This window comes from Macaca thibetana, chromosome 15 (assembly GCF_024542745.1).
Source record: "Macaca thibetana thibetana isolate TM-01 chromosome 15, ASM2454274v1, whole genome shotgun sequence".
Classification (NCBI taxonomy): Eukaryota; Metazoa; Chordata; class Mammalia; order Primates; family Cercopithecidae; genus Macaca; species Macaca thibetana.
The window spans coordinates 23,368,935-23,383,326 of NC_065592.1; the positions used below are offsets into that span (position 1 = coordinate 23,368,935).

The 14,392-nt window shown below is 42.8% G+C and overlaps 1 protein-coding gene across 5 annotated transcripts in view; it reads left to right on the forward strand.

Annotated features, from left to right (window-relative positions):
* ASTN2 (astrotactin 2) overlaps nt 1–13,594 on the forward strand; it is a 988,433-nt gene extending 974,839 nt beyond the window's left edge. For all 5 annotated transcript variants that reach the window (XM_050759610.1, XM_050759611.1, XM_050759612.1 and 2 more), the window contains one exon: nt 12,743–13,594. In XM_050759610.1, coding sequence (XP_050615567.1) covers nt 12,743–12,980 — 238 coding nt within the window. In that variant the 3' untranslated portion in view covers nt 12,981–13,594. The remainder of the gene's footprint in view (nt 1–12,742) is intronic.
* Nucleotides 13,595–14,392: the final 798 nt, after the last annotated feature.

Consider the following 14,392-nt stretch of genomic DNA (forward strand, 5'->3'; position numbering starts at 1 on the left):
TGTTGCCCAGACTGGAGAGCAATGGTGCTATCTTGGCTCACTACAAGTTCTTGAGTTCAAGCGATTCTCCTGCCTTAGCCTTCCAAGTGGCTGGGATTATAGACACCCACCACCATGCCAGGCTAGTTTTAAAAATTTTTTTTTTAGTGGAGAGAGGGTTTCACCAAGTTGGCCAGGCTGGTTTCGAACTCCTGACCTCAAGTGATCCGCCCATCTCAGCCTCCCAAAGTGCTTGGATTACAAGCATGAGCCACTGGCCGGCCCAATATTTTCTTTTTGAAGTAACCTGAAAGAGGGGAAGAGAATGCAAGAGCTAATCTAACCACTTTTGCAAACGTGATTCATTTTTGTTTAATATTGGGTCTGTGATCATCTTGAGTACCACCTAAAATCCTTTCCCTACCCTAGAAGAACTCAGCCTGCACTTTGGTAAACACTGTGTTTGGAGCAACTAAAGAATTTCCGTGTAGTTGCAACAAAGTGTGTGACAGCAGGAGTGGTAAGAGATAATAAGGGGGAGGTCAGTGGGAGCCAGATCCTGAATACTCTTTAAATTAGGTTAAGAAGTTGGTATTATCTCCTTAGGGTAATGGTAAGCTTTTCAAGTATTTTTCACAAAAAGGAATAATATTATCACACCATCAAAGGAGAAAGATCCCTCTGGCTTGATTATAGGGGTCAAGGTAAGAAAGCGGCAGTGAGGCTCTAGAGGCTGTTGTGATAATAGTCCCAGGAACACAGCATAGCATTCTAGGCCAGGGTGGCATTGGTGCCCTGGAGAGAATCGCATGACTTCCTGAAATACTTAGTGGGCAGCACTTCATGCTTTAAAAACTTCGAAATGACCATATAGGGTATTAATGCCATTTTTTGGATGATAAGGAAATTGAGGTCCCATGGGGCAAAATGAGCTGCCCAGAGTTGTGCAGAGTTTGACATGGAGGCCAGTTCTGCCTTGAGCTCTCACCTTGAGCCCTTAGAACATTTGCAATGGCCCTCCAAGAATTTTAGGCTCTCAGGGACAGAGATGAGAGCTTGGTCCAGGGATAAAAGGGATCTCACCCCAGGGCAAGGTCTTATCAGTTCTGTTGGGTCCTGGACTTTAACTTTCTCCCTTGCACATGAAAGGAAGGTTCTTTAGATAAAACCTAAAAGAGGGCGGGACTGGCAGGCTGAAGTGAAGAGCCCCAGATGAAAGCTGCTGTGTGAGTCTTCTCAGCTGCCATCTTGCCTATGGACAGAGGAAGGCATTCCACTCTTTTGGGCTTTCCCAGAGGGCTCAGGGAGTTTGTGTGGAAGCTAAACCAGAGCTCCACTTCTGACTTTGTCTTTACAGCCTCCTGGAATCCTTTATGGGCCTCCAGGACATAAATCTTCTGGAAAGGCCGCCAGGCCGCCCACAAAGGATGGGCAATCCACTCAGTAATGGACTGTGATAACCTGCTAACCCCTAGTCAGGCAGTCACCAGCCACTGTCTGTGAACGTCCCCACCCTGTCACCCAGCTTCCTCCTCCTCTGGTCTTTCTAGTCTCCAGGAGGATATCTGAGATTGCTCCAACATCCCACACTGATTATGTCAGCAGGAATCAAGGAAGCTGCCTCCTAATCTATCCTGGTGCTGCTAATAAACTCACTGTGCAACCCTGGGCTCTGCCGCTTTCTGGCCTTCAGTCTCCTCACCTATAACATGATCAGGATGAACTAGAACAGTGTTATTTTTTTTTAACCAGTGGCTTTTTTTTTTTTTCTAAATAAATCTTACATGGAATCACAGCCCACCTCCACAGAGAATTATCTAAAGTGTCTACCCATTTGCTCTGTCACACCCTCATGGTTTAACTATCGTTCCTGCACTTACTAGATTTAGAATCTTATATTGCTTGTATGTTTACTTACATATTATCTGTCTTCCCCACTACAATGTAAACTATGTGTAGTTAGTGATCCCTTATGTCGTATTCACATTTATAAGTAGGTGCTAAGTAATTAGTTGTTGAGTAATTGGGTAATGAGATGATTAAATGTGTGGACCAGATGACTAAAGATTTGTTCTGGTAGAAACTGGAGTGGGTGGCCTGGAGTCCCACCTGCTGGGTCTCCTCTTCTATGCCCCTCCACTCCACCCAATCCCAAGCATCCCTTATGTCTCTCCAAGCCCTCAAGAATCTTTAGATCACAGTTGGAAACAATTGAATTCCATGAACTCTGAGGTCTTCTAACATTCCAAGAAATGCAATGTCCTTGCAAATATTAAAAGACTTGAAGATATCTCACTTGATTGATTGATTCATTCATTCATTCATTTAATGTGCTAACTATGTGTCAGGCCATGTACTGGAGGCTAAAAATACAAGTGAAGATGACAGATCCTGCCTTTACAAGGTTCAGCATCTAATGAGGAAAAGATTGGTCAGCTGGCAATTGCAGTGGCATTTGGCATGTGAATGGACGAGCATTTTAGAGCAGTGCTTCTCAAACTTCAACGTGCCTGAGAATCACCTGGGGACTTGTTACAATCTAAATTGACTCAGTAGTCTGGGTTGGGCCTGAGATTCTGCATTTACTGAATTCCATGAACTCTGAGGTCTTTTAACATTCCAAAAAATGCAATGTAACAAGCTCTCATAGTGATGTTAATGTTGTTGGCCCCAAAAGCACACTTGGAGTGACCAGGTTCCAGATGCAGAAAGCTGGAGCAGCTAATCCAGACCTGGAGCTCAAGGAAGAATCCTTATGAAAGAAAGAACATTTCTAAGTTTAGAAACAGAATGAAGAAGGGTCCTCCAGGTGGAAGGGAGAGAGTCTTCTCATCAGAAGGAATTACCAATGCAAAGATGAGAGAAGGTTGGGTAAGAGAATATACTTCAGTTAAAAATATAAATCTTATTGGAGAAGAGAGTTCAAAGTGAAAGAGGAGAGTTCAAGGTGAAAAGGAAAAGCAAACAAACAAAAACAACAAGGCTGGATTGTTTAGCAAAGGACGGATCATGATGGCTCTTGTGAGTTCTGTTCACAAGTTTCTTCTTTCTCCCAGAAGCCATATAAATGTTTTAAACAGAGGAGCAATTTGGATAAATTTGCTCTGCCTTTCAAGGATTAGCAAGTGTGCAGAACATCACAGTGTAAATAAGAGATGGCAAGATGCTTCTCCAAAGCCAGGAGCCCAGGGATTCTGTCCTAGCCTTGTCACCTACTTGTTGTGTGACCTTGGACACAAGCCATCCCCATTCTGGACCTCGTTTGTAACATGAAAGGGCTGAACTCCAAAGTCTCTTCCAGCTGGGAAGCCAAGGAACCAGAAAACGCTGAAAGTCATAAAGACCAGAGAACAGACACATTGTTAGTATCATTTCACCTCCAGCCCTACACGTTTTGTTTTTCAGGGACCCATGTTGGCTAGAGTGATAAGAGGTTTTTCCAGGAGTACATTGAGGACTGATATCATAAGATGAGCTCTATTAGGATTCTCTTCGACTATGTAATCACTAAACCCCAAAATGTTTTCAAATCTTTCCTATATCTGTAGTCATATGTGTCCCCATAAGATTTAGTGACAAAAGGACATCTCTTACCTCTGCCTAATAAATCTATCAGGCCAGTGTCCCCCAGAGCCTAGTTCTTATGATCACAGGTTACTGCAAACAGCTGCTCGAAGAAGACCTGCTGACACCCAGCTGTCCCCAGCCATAAGGTTCCTATTAGGAGACTTGAAAAACCGAGCTCATAGGTGGCCACGGACCAGAATTTTCTCGGGTCAGAACGTCCTTGACCACTCTTGGGCTTCTCTATACTTTCAGTTACGTTTGAGCATATTGAGAGAGAGGAGACAGCAAGCTCTTGAGGACATCTTGCTTCCATGAAATTGATCTATCTGGACCAGGAATCATGTATTTATGATGTCAGCTCCTCTTGCCTCCATGGCAGGCATTAGGAACAGATTGCAGAAATCATGACAGGATCTTTCTCAACATGCCATGGGATTTGAAAAGAGTTACACATCCCCTGCTGTGTTCTTAGTGAAAACAAACAAGCCTGGGATGTCACTGTATATTCCTCCAAGATTGTGTTAGCTGCTTCTTTGGATATGTTGAATTACCTCTCGGAATTTTTAAGATAATGGGAACAAGAGCAGACTTAGGCTTCTAGGGTCATAATCTTGTAATATCAGAGGCACTTTTAACTTTTTTCTGTATATTTTGGCATTTCTAAAATCAGGACGGATTGTGCACAGTGGACGTGTACATTAAGCATTGTATTCCTTTTTTCTTGAATGGCTGTTATTAAAGCATTGGCATATCTTATAATTAAAGATATCTTCCATTCTACCTTCAATTAAGAAACAAATGCTAATACTAATACCAACTAACTATTACTAACAAAGAAATACTAACAAAACACACTGACTTTGGACGTTGAACAAGTGTCCCATGGATCTGTTTTCCCCACTGATAGTATATAGCAAGGTTAGTTATTGTCTTGAAGTTCCTATCAGTTCCAACTGAAATAGCTTTGGATCAGTTGAGACTCAGTCATTTCTGTCATCAAAGAACACATTTTTGAAAAAGTCTTATGATTTCTTCTGAGTGGATGAAAAGAAAAAGCAAATGCAAACATTTTCAGTGGTCACCTTACAAATCACATTTCAAACCTGGTGTTAAAGGTGTATAACCAGTGGCAGTATCTGAGCTTTTGACTTTCTGTTGGATAGGAGCAAGCTGAGGCTAAATTTGATGTAGGTTTATTTTGAAAGTAACCCTGATGAACTACTGGAAAGTCATAAAACCATGGCTTCATTGCACAAGTTCATCACATCAGCTTAAAAATATATGTGTATATATTCATATTTTAAAATGAAAATACCTTCATTTGATTTTGTTCTGAAATAATTCTTGTTCATTATATAAAATCCAAATGGTACAGAAATATATAAAATAATGAAAATTGTGTACCTCTCGGCCACATAATCCCAAACCTACCCCAGAGATTGCATTGTTAACAGTGTACATATGTATTTCCATATACAGATATGGAAATGCATGGAGATAGGGAAACAGATACAGGCTTAAGAATATGTTCATGTCTACAACCATAGCTCTATCATCTCTACTATGTTTAACAAATCCATGAACTATGTTCTAATATCTGCCTGTTTCTGTTTAATAATATGCCGTACAAGTTTTTCCCCGCAGATACATATGTCAATGTTTTATCTTTTTTAAGGGTCCTTTAGTCATGCAAATTTGTGACTGTATCACACATTAATCTGGTTTTGTATTAACAACCAACATATTTCTTACAATTTCTTTGTTATTATAAACAAATCCACATAAACCTTTTGCCCACTTGCCTGATTATTTCTTTAGGTCCACATGATACTTTTGTGCCATTTCATCCCTTTATTGACCCTTGCCGAAGAGTTGCTGTGTTTTGAAAGCTAAGGACTGAAAATTTTCTCACTTCAAGTCAGTTTGCATTTCCTTCCTTCCTTCCTTCCTTCCTTCCTTCCTTCCTTCCTTCCTTCCTTCCTTCCTTCCTTCCTTCCTTCCTTCCTCCCTCCCCCTCCCTCCCTCCCTCCCTCCCCCTGTCCCCAAGACAAAGTCTTGCTCTGTCGCCCAGACTGGAGTGCAGTGGTGCAATCTCAGCCCACTGCAACCTCTGCCTCCCATGTTCACACGATTCTGTTGCCTCAGCCTCCCAAGTACCTGGGATTACAGGCACCCGCCACTAAGCCTGGCCAATTTGTGTATTTTTAGTAGAGACAGGGTTTCACCGTGTTGGCCAGGCTGGTCTCAAACTCCCGACCACAAGTGATTCGCTCGCCTCAGCCTCCCAAAGTGCTGGGATTACAGGTGTGAGACACCGCACCCGGCAGTTTGCATTTATTAATTCGTTATTCTTGCATAGTAAAGAGCTGGACACCAGAGGAGACCTACACTGTCCAAGAAGCAGGTGGGAAATATTAGTTGAGCATCTATTATTGGCCCAGTTATTTATATTTCATTTAATCTCCTGAACAATAGATTTTGAAGATTAAGCAACAGAGAATCATGTGGAGTTATGTAAACTGTCCATAGTTGCAAGGTCTAAACTCTAAGTGTTGGAGTCTGAATTTAGAATATTGTCTTCTGATATTCAACTGGTGTGCTGTGAAACCACATCGCATCCCAAGATATGTGCACAACTAAGAAAAAATGTGATATGTATCTCCACAAATAAATAAAATGCTTCAGCAGCAAATGGGAAAACATGACTTATGATAGCTGAGAAGATCTGGAAGGCTTCCTGAAGATGAAATTTCAGTGTGACTTTGAGTCATGAATAGAGCCTCAGCAAAAGTGGTCCTCTCAGCTCAGGAATTCAGTGCTTGGCAATTGTGTCACAGCAAATTTTGCTGTGAAGTGAGTGGTCATCAGATGATATTTCTCTGTGGATCAAGGCTCTCATGCCTTTTAGATTAAAAACAAATAAACAACAATGACAAACACCTGTTACGACTCCCACTGTAGCACACCCCTTTCTAAAACAGAATTGATTTAATCACCTCCAGTGATGGGGAACCCACTGCCACATGGAATAACCCATTCTAAATTTAGAGGACTTTAGCTTTACATTTTTTATTATTTTGAGCCAAATGTGTCTTCTGGTAGTTTTAGGGTGGCTGTGTCATATGCTTTGGTGCCTTACAGCAGAGGATTGAAACCTCGCCCTATCCTCCTGTCACCCTGGTCAGATCAATGACTGGCTTGAAGCTCTTTTTTATCACCTGTAGACTCTAAAATTGTGTTGAGGATTAGATGTAGAATAATGTTGCATAGGTACACTTTCTGGCACATAGTGGGTGCTCAATAAATTATAGTCATTATCATCCCTGACCCTCAGATTGTTGCCCATTTGTCTTTTGTTGCTACAACAATGTAACTAATGGCCTAAATCTCCTCTTCCATGGGCACTCTCCATTCCTGCTTTCAGCTCAGCAGGCTTGCTTTTGAGACACCCCTCAGCATCATGATCTGGCTGCAGTTTACATGTGTCCCTCTTACCAGAAGTATCGGAGTTTCTCCAGATGGAGCCTGATGAGGACACCATGAATAAAGCCATTACTTCCCTTAACCTCTGTTCTCTCCACTTCTGAAGGTTATGTTCCCATTTTTGTGCAACCACATCATGTCCTCAATTCTTATTAAACTTGGGGTCAGCTAACTCAGAGACACTTAAGCTCAACTCCAGAAGGCAGGGAGGAGGGAGGGAGGCGAATGGAAATGTTTTCTTCCTGCCTGTCTTCTTTTTTTCCATTTCAGGGCCCCCTTAGAAATTGGGTCTCTGTCCTGTCTGATTAGTGAGTCAACAGCTGACTGGGGAATGCTGCTGGGAATAGAATTGTTCCCAGAAAAGTGGCATTTGGGCCCAGCCCCTGACTCTTTCACAAGCGATTCCTGTCTCAGTCTCACTTGCTGATAAAACAATAAATTAGTATGTGGTGGCCCTCCCTCACCTCTTGCTTCCTATCCCAGTGGGTCCTATCTCCAATGAGGAAGATTTCATTTCTGGTATTTGAGAAAAGTGGTCACTCTGACCTATGATTTCCCCTCCAGGGAAAACTTGAAGCACGCCTGGCCTTTTGATTTATGGATCTCTATTGACTACAATTTATTAGACAACATTTTTGCCTTTGGTCTCTCTCACTCCCACTCTTCCTTCTCCTTCCCAGCCTTTGAGCACCTGAAACCCTTCTCTCCATGGCTTCACTTTCTGAATTCTTCTTTGTTTTCTTTTTTTTTTTTTTTTGAGACGGAGTCTCGCTCTGTTGCCCAGGCTGGAGTGCAGTGGCCAGATCTCAACTCACTGCAAGCTCCGCCTCCCGGGTTTAGGCCATTCTCCTGCCTCAGCCTCCCGAGTAGCTGGGACTACAGGCGCCCGCCACCTCGCCCAGCTAGTTTTTTTGTATTTTTTAGTAGAGATGGGGTTTCACCGTGTTAGCCAGGATGGTCTCGATCTCGTGACCTCGTGATCCGCCCATCTCAGCCTCCCGAAGTGCTGGGATTACAGGCTAGAGCCACCGCGCCAGGCCTCTTCTTTGTTTTCTAAATGCAAACATTGGTTCAGTGCCTGTTATGTACAAAGTCTTGTGCTAGATGCCTGTAGCCATCATTTCATTTCAACCTAACAACAGCCCTACAAAATAAATATTTCTATTTTCATTTATACAAGAGAAAACTGAGGCTTAGGAAGGTGAAGTGACTTGCCCTTATGGGCTCTAAACCCTGTGTCCTTTTCACTGTAATATTCTGCTTTCAATCATTGCTAACATTTACTTAGAGCTAAGCAAATTGTCCATAGTATCTCATCCTCCCAACAAAATTGTTATTCTCATTTTATGGATGCTACAACTAAGAGTTAGTGGCATTGAAGAATTTGCTCACAAACCACGTAGCTGTAATTTATAGAGTTGGGATTTAAATCTGGGATTCCAGAGCCAACACTTCATCTTGACTCTGGAATCAGGAACCCTAGTTCTAGCTTTGCCTTTGTTACTAACTCAAGGTGTTCCTTAAAGGCAAAATCATTTTCTCACTCCAAATATGTTTTCCTAATCCATGCAAAAGGAGGCTTTGTCTGTTCCTTTGGAAGAAGGGCATTTGGGCATGTTGGAAGAATTGTGTTTTCCAACATCATTTTCTATTTATATTTATCGCTTACTTCTGTGACTGTCTAATCAGAAAATGTCTCTCCATTGCCCAGAATAAAATCCAAATACTACATCATGACTTGGAAGAGTCTGCCTGGTCTGATCCCTGCCAAGCTCACTGGTCTCCCACCTATTCTTTGCACTGGTTATTTCAAACAACTAGTGGTTTATGTTCTCTCCAGTCTAAGTTGGGATGGGCAATTTCCTCTGCCTTCTCATCTACCTGAAAATGCTGTTTCATTATTGAAGACCTAGCTCAGGTGTGATATCCTCTTGAGAGACTACTGTGAGTCTCCAAACTGAGGATTGATGTCCATCTTTTATATTCCCAGAACAGCATGCTTAGTGTTCCTCAGCCTAGTGCTCTGCCCCCGAATTAGAGGCTGTTAATATTTATGTCTGCCTGTCTCTTGTCACTGACTTATAAAGATACCCAAGGCTTAAACTAGTTAATATCAGTCGCAGGGCCTGGTACACAAAATACACCTAATGATATATAATAATGATGATGGCCATGAGAGTGATGGTGGTGGTAGTAATGATAATGGTGATGATACTTTCTAGCATGCATCAGGTGCTACTTTGTGCCAAGTAATTTTCTAAGAATTTGACATGTACTGACTTAACCCTCACTATAACTTTATGAGGTGAGCCATCTGCTGTTCCCTTTGCATAGATGAGCAAACCAAGAAAAGAAGCTTTTTTTACCAGTATAGAGAAAAATCAAACCAACACCTGTAAGTACAACAATGGGAAACAGTTAACACCTCACTGTGCACTCCACTTGGTTACTTTTTTTTTTTTTTTTTTTTGATAGAGTTTTGCTCTTGTTGCCCAGGCTGGAGTGCAATGGTACGATCTCGGCTCACTGCAACCTCCGCCTCTTGGGTTCAAGCAATTCTCCAGCTTCAGCTTCCCGAGTAGCTGGGATTACAGGCATATACCACAAGACCCAGCTAATTTTTGTATTTTTAGTAGAGACAGGATTTTACCATGTTGGCCAGGCTGGTATCAAACTCCTGACCTCAGGTGATCCACCCACGTCATCCTCCCAAAGTTTTGGGATTACAGGCATGAGCCACCACTCCCAGCCTCCACTTGGTTTAATTCTGCTTGCCTCCTTCCACTCAGTTCTCCTCAAACAACCAGAAGTATTTTTAAACAATTCAGCTCCAAACCTGTTACTTTGCTTCTTGAAATATTTCGATAAGTCTCCCACTTACTCTCAAGACAATAATCATAGTTAACATTTATTGACAGTTTATTATGTGTTTGTTAATTTTTTATTTTAAAAATAACACTTTGGTAGATACAGTTATTATTTTCATTTTGTGGGTAAGGTAAGAAAACTGTGGGACAAGTGGTAAAGCAGTTCACTCAGTATCGCACAGAGTGAGTGGCTGAGCTGGGATTTGAACCTGAGCAGTCGGTGTTCTGGAGCCTGTGGATGTATCATTACTCCATACAACCACTGTCCTAGCTGCTAGGCTCCAGCAGCCTGACTCTGGCTCCTTCCAGTTTTCCCTGTGTCCCTACTTGTATACTGTATTGCAGCCATAGATTCTCAGAACATCTATGCATCTCTTATCTTTGTACTTTTACCTTTACTTTTTTTTTTTTTTTTTTTTTTTTGAGGTGGAGTTTTGTCTTGTTGCCCAGGCTGGAGTAGAGTGGCACAATCTTTGTTCACTGTAACCTCCACCTTATGGTTTCAAACAATTCTCCTGCCTCAGCCTCCTGAGTAGCTGGGATTACAGGTGCCCACCACCACGCCCAGCTAATTTTTGTATTTTTAGTAGAGACAGAGTTTCACCATGTTGGCCAGGCTGCTGTCAAACTTCTGACCTTGTGATCCACCCGCCTTGGCCTCCTAAAGTGCTGGGATTACAGGCGTGAGCCACCGTGCCCAGCCGCCTTTTACTCTTCTTTATCTAACTCCTATTCCTTTAGGAGACTGAACACATGTTTCACACATAATAGGAAGTCTTCTTGGACATCCTTGATCCTACTTAAGTACCTTCCTCTGTTTTCACACAGCTCTCGTAACTTCTTTTATAATTGCTTTTGTCACTCGTATTATCATCTCCATTTGTCCATCTTTTCTACCAGAAGTTCTGCCACATAATAAATGCTCAGTAAATCAGCAAGAAATGACTTTATCTCCTTCAACTTCACAACAGTTTCGTTTTTCAAATGAAGAAATAGATTTAGAGATGTTAAGTAAATGTCCCCAGGACACAGAATTATTAAAGAATGAAGCAAGAACTCAAGTGAGAAGGGATGGAAAAGAAACTCCTCAGGCTCCTCTTGGGGGGGCACTTGCCCAAGGGAAAAGAGGACTGTGGCTTGAGTGTGATTATGAAGTGATGAATTCTTGGCACCTCAGAAAATATTCCACCCAAGTGGTGAACTATACAAAGAGGACTTTTTGAAAGGCACCTCATAAATTGTGCCCACAAAATGTACACACATAAGCCCGGTCCTTTTTCAGCTGCTATGCAGGTGCCTAACACAGTCTCCCATTTGTGGGGTCTGTTGTTGTAAAACTCCTTCCCTCCTGTGGTATCAGAGGGGCATGGAGAGGACAGCAGGAGAGAGAACTTCTCATGTAGCCTCCCAGGGTGCCTGGGCATCTTGAAGATGCTGGAACATAGAGAAAAGTGGTTTCCACATGGAGACAAGACAGCTTTGCACTGAAGCTGACTTGTAATGTGACCTGGGATAAAGACATTCTGTTCCTTCTCTAAGCCTCAGTTTCCACATTTTTAATGAAAGTGGGTCAGACTAGGTCAGTGGTTCTCAACTTGGGTGATATTGCCCCCAGAGTATATTTGGCAATGACTAAAGACAGTTTCACTGGGGCAAGGGTGCTATTGAAAATTCTTCAATGTCTAAAGAATTTTGACAATTCACGACTGGGGCAAGGGTACTATTGGTGGTAGGTGGAGCCCTGGGATGCTGCTAAATGTCCTATAGGATTGTTCCCACAACAAAAAAAAATCTAGCCCAGAATGTCGATAGTGCCACCTTTGAAAAACCCTGGACTAGGTGATTGCAACAATCCTTCCTGGCTTTATTTGTCTATGCAGCCATCAAATTTCTCCCAGCAGCACCCTATAGGGCTCTAGATAAGTTCTTAAGGTTATCCTCCATAGTACAGAATGATTCTTGGTAAGGCTAGTTTTTAGCGTAACCTTGATCCTGAGGGCTCATTCCAGCAATCCTTTATAAGAGTAGCTATCATTTATTAGAAGCTTACTCTGAGCTCTATATCAGGCATTAGGCATTTCTCATACTCAACTTGAGAATAAGACCATCATCATTTTTTTAAAGATGGAAAAAAATGAGACACAGAAAAGTTCTGATTTGGGGACATATATATATTTGATGAAAGGGAATCACAAAGGGCAAGATTTCAAAGTTTCCAGACTGGGAGAAAAGAGTGTGAAAGAGTTCATGAAATGAGAACACAGACAGTTAGAAAGGGACTGTGGGTGGTCAGGCCTAGATTTAGATTATTTCCAACTCCAGTGGCCAACTTGATGTTTGCCTTGGTCAAGTAGTGTCACTATTCTGAGCCTTGCTTGAGCTCCTCACCCATTAAAAGGGGGTAGACAATACATTCAGGATAGTTATAAAGGCTAAATAAAAAATTTAAAATATATGTAAAGTGCATACCCAGTGTCTAGCATATGGTGTCAATAACTTTTAGTTGTTCTTGTTGCTTTTTAATCATTATAATAATATCTATTTGATCAGAGTCCAAGGCTGGTCACTTTCAAACTCCTAGGGCTCCCATATCCTAGAAGTAAAAATATTAGGTTAAAGGCTATGACTCTTGTTCATTTTTTTTTAACACATTGCACAATTGAAGAAGACAGGTTCTGGGGTAATTTTTGAGTGAGTGTTTGAAGTTCCACACTCCGATCCGGAATAGATAGGAAATGGTTGGGAGAAGAATTTCTCATTTGTTTGTTGACATTTACTCACTACCTCAAAGGCCTAACTCTTGATCTGAGCTTCTTTAATCATGGCTGTCTCATCCTACCTTTCAGGAAGGCCCATCTGATTCTACGGCGGCTGGAGAGGGTGAGTAGCCACTGCTCCAGCCTCCTGCGGAGTGCCTACATCCAGAGCCGTGTGGAAACGGTGCCCTATCTTTTCTGCCGCAGCGAGGAGGTCCGGCCTGCAGGCATGGTGTGGTACAGCATCCTCAAGGACACCAAAATCACGTGTGAGGAGAAGATGGTGTCAATGGCCCGGAACACGTACGGGGAGTCCAAGGGCCGGTGAGGGAGGGTATTGCCCTCCGTGAGCACAGAGACTCTCCATGGGAGGGGGAGCAGTATTCTCCTGGATCCTGGGGCCTGGGTGGGCTGGGGGACAGCTGAGGATGGGCCTAGCAGATGAAACTTGCCAGCAAGGCCAAAGCAAATGGTTTCTCCTGTGGATAGTGGACAGAGACCTTTGAATTATTCATTTTTCTCTATCTTTTATTTTTTCAAAGATATTATTTGACTCTATCAAAAGTCTCTCCTTTTTAAACCTTTTCTTATGGATGGCTGTCAATCCTGAGGCAGAAGTTTTCAGGTGGAGACCAAGCGGCCTTTGCTCTTCTTCCTCCTTCCTGCCACACTCTGCTTTCTTCCTGCCATGGACCCCTGGAGGAGACCTATGGAGGGACAGTTTTGACCTGACCCCTAGAGGACACAGTTTTGACCTCTTCAGCACCAGGAAGGAAGCTCTGAGGATGGTTGCAGTGAGGAAGCATGGGTCTTTAAGGACTTCTCTCTCTTTTTTGCTGGACATTATTGAGTTTGTGGGACCCTGCCTCTTCCTGCTACCTGTGAGTCTGCCCAGAGTCCCCTGCAGGCCTGTCCATGCATTAAAAATTCCTATTGTCTCTCTTTCTGCTTGGGTAGTATTTCTTACCAAAGGAATGTTCTTGAGAGACCTCTGTTTATTCACTTATTGAGTATCTACCCTGTGCCAGTCACAGAGCATATGCAACTAAAGACAGAGAAGCTTCCTTCCCTCAGGGACCTTATGGCCCAGTGGAAATTATAGAGAAGGAGTCTGATCATTTCAAGCTGTGCTAGAGGAAGAATGGAGGTTCTCTGCATTCACTGTTGGAGCATGAGACACACTGGAGGGCTCCTGAAATGCTTCCTTGAAAAAGTGATACCTAAACCCAAAGGATGAGGAGAAATAAGCCAGACAGAGAGGTGAAAAAGAAGGGATTTGCTTGCCAGGCACGGTGGATCGTGTCTGTAATCCCAGCGCTTTGGGAGGCCAGGGCAGGTCGATCACTTGAGGCCAGGAGTTTGAGACCAGCCTGGCCAATATGGCGAAACCCCATCTCTACTAAAAATACAAAAAATAAAAAATAGCATGGTGGCATGCGCCCATAATCAATCCCAGCTACTTGGAAGGCCGAGGCACGAGACTTGCTTGAACCTGGGAGGTGGAGGTTGCAGTGAACCGACATGGTGCCACTGGACTCCAGCCTAGTTGACAACTTAAAAAAAAAAAAAAAAAAAAAAGATGGGATTTGCTCCAGCAAGAGGGGATATGAACAAAAGCCCAGAGACAAGAGAGAGTAAACCTCTTTCAAGGACTGAAAACTTTCCTTAAGAGCAGGGATCAAAGTAACAAGTGTCAAAAGGTGAGGCTGGGAACTTGGCAAGGTGAGGCTGGGACCTTGG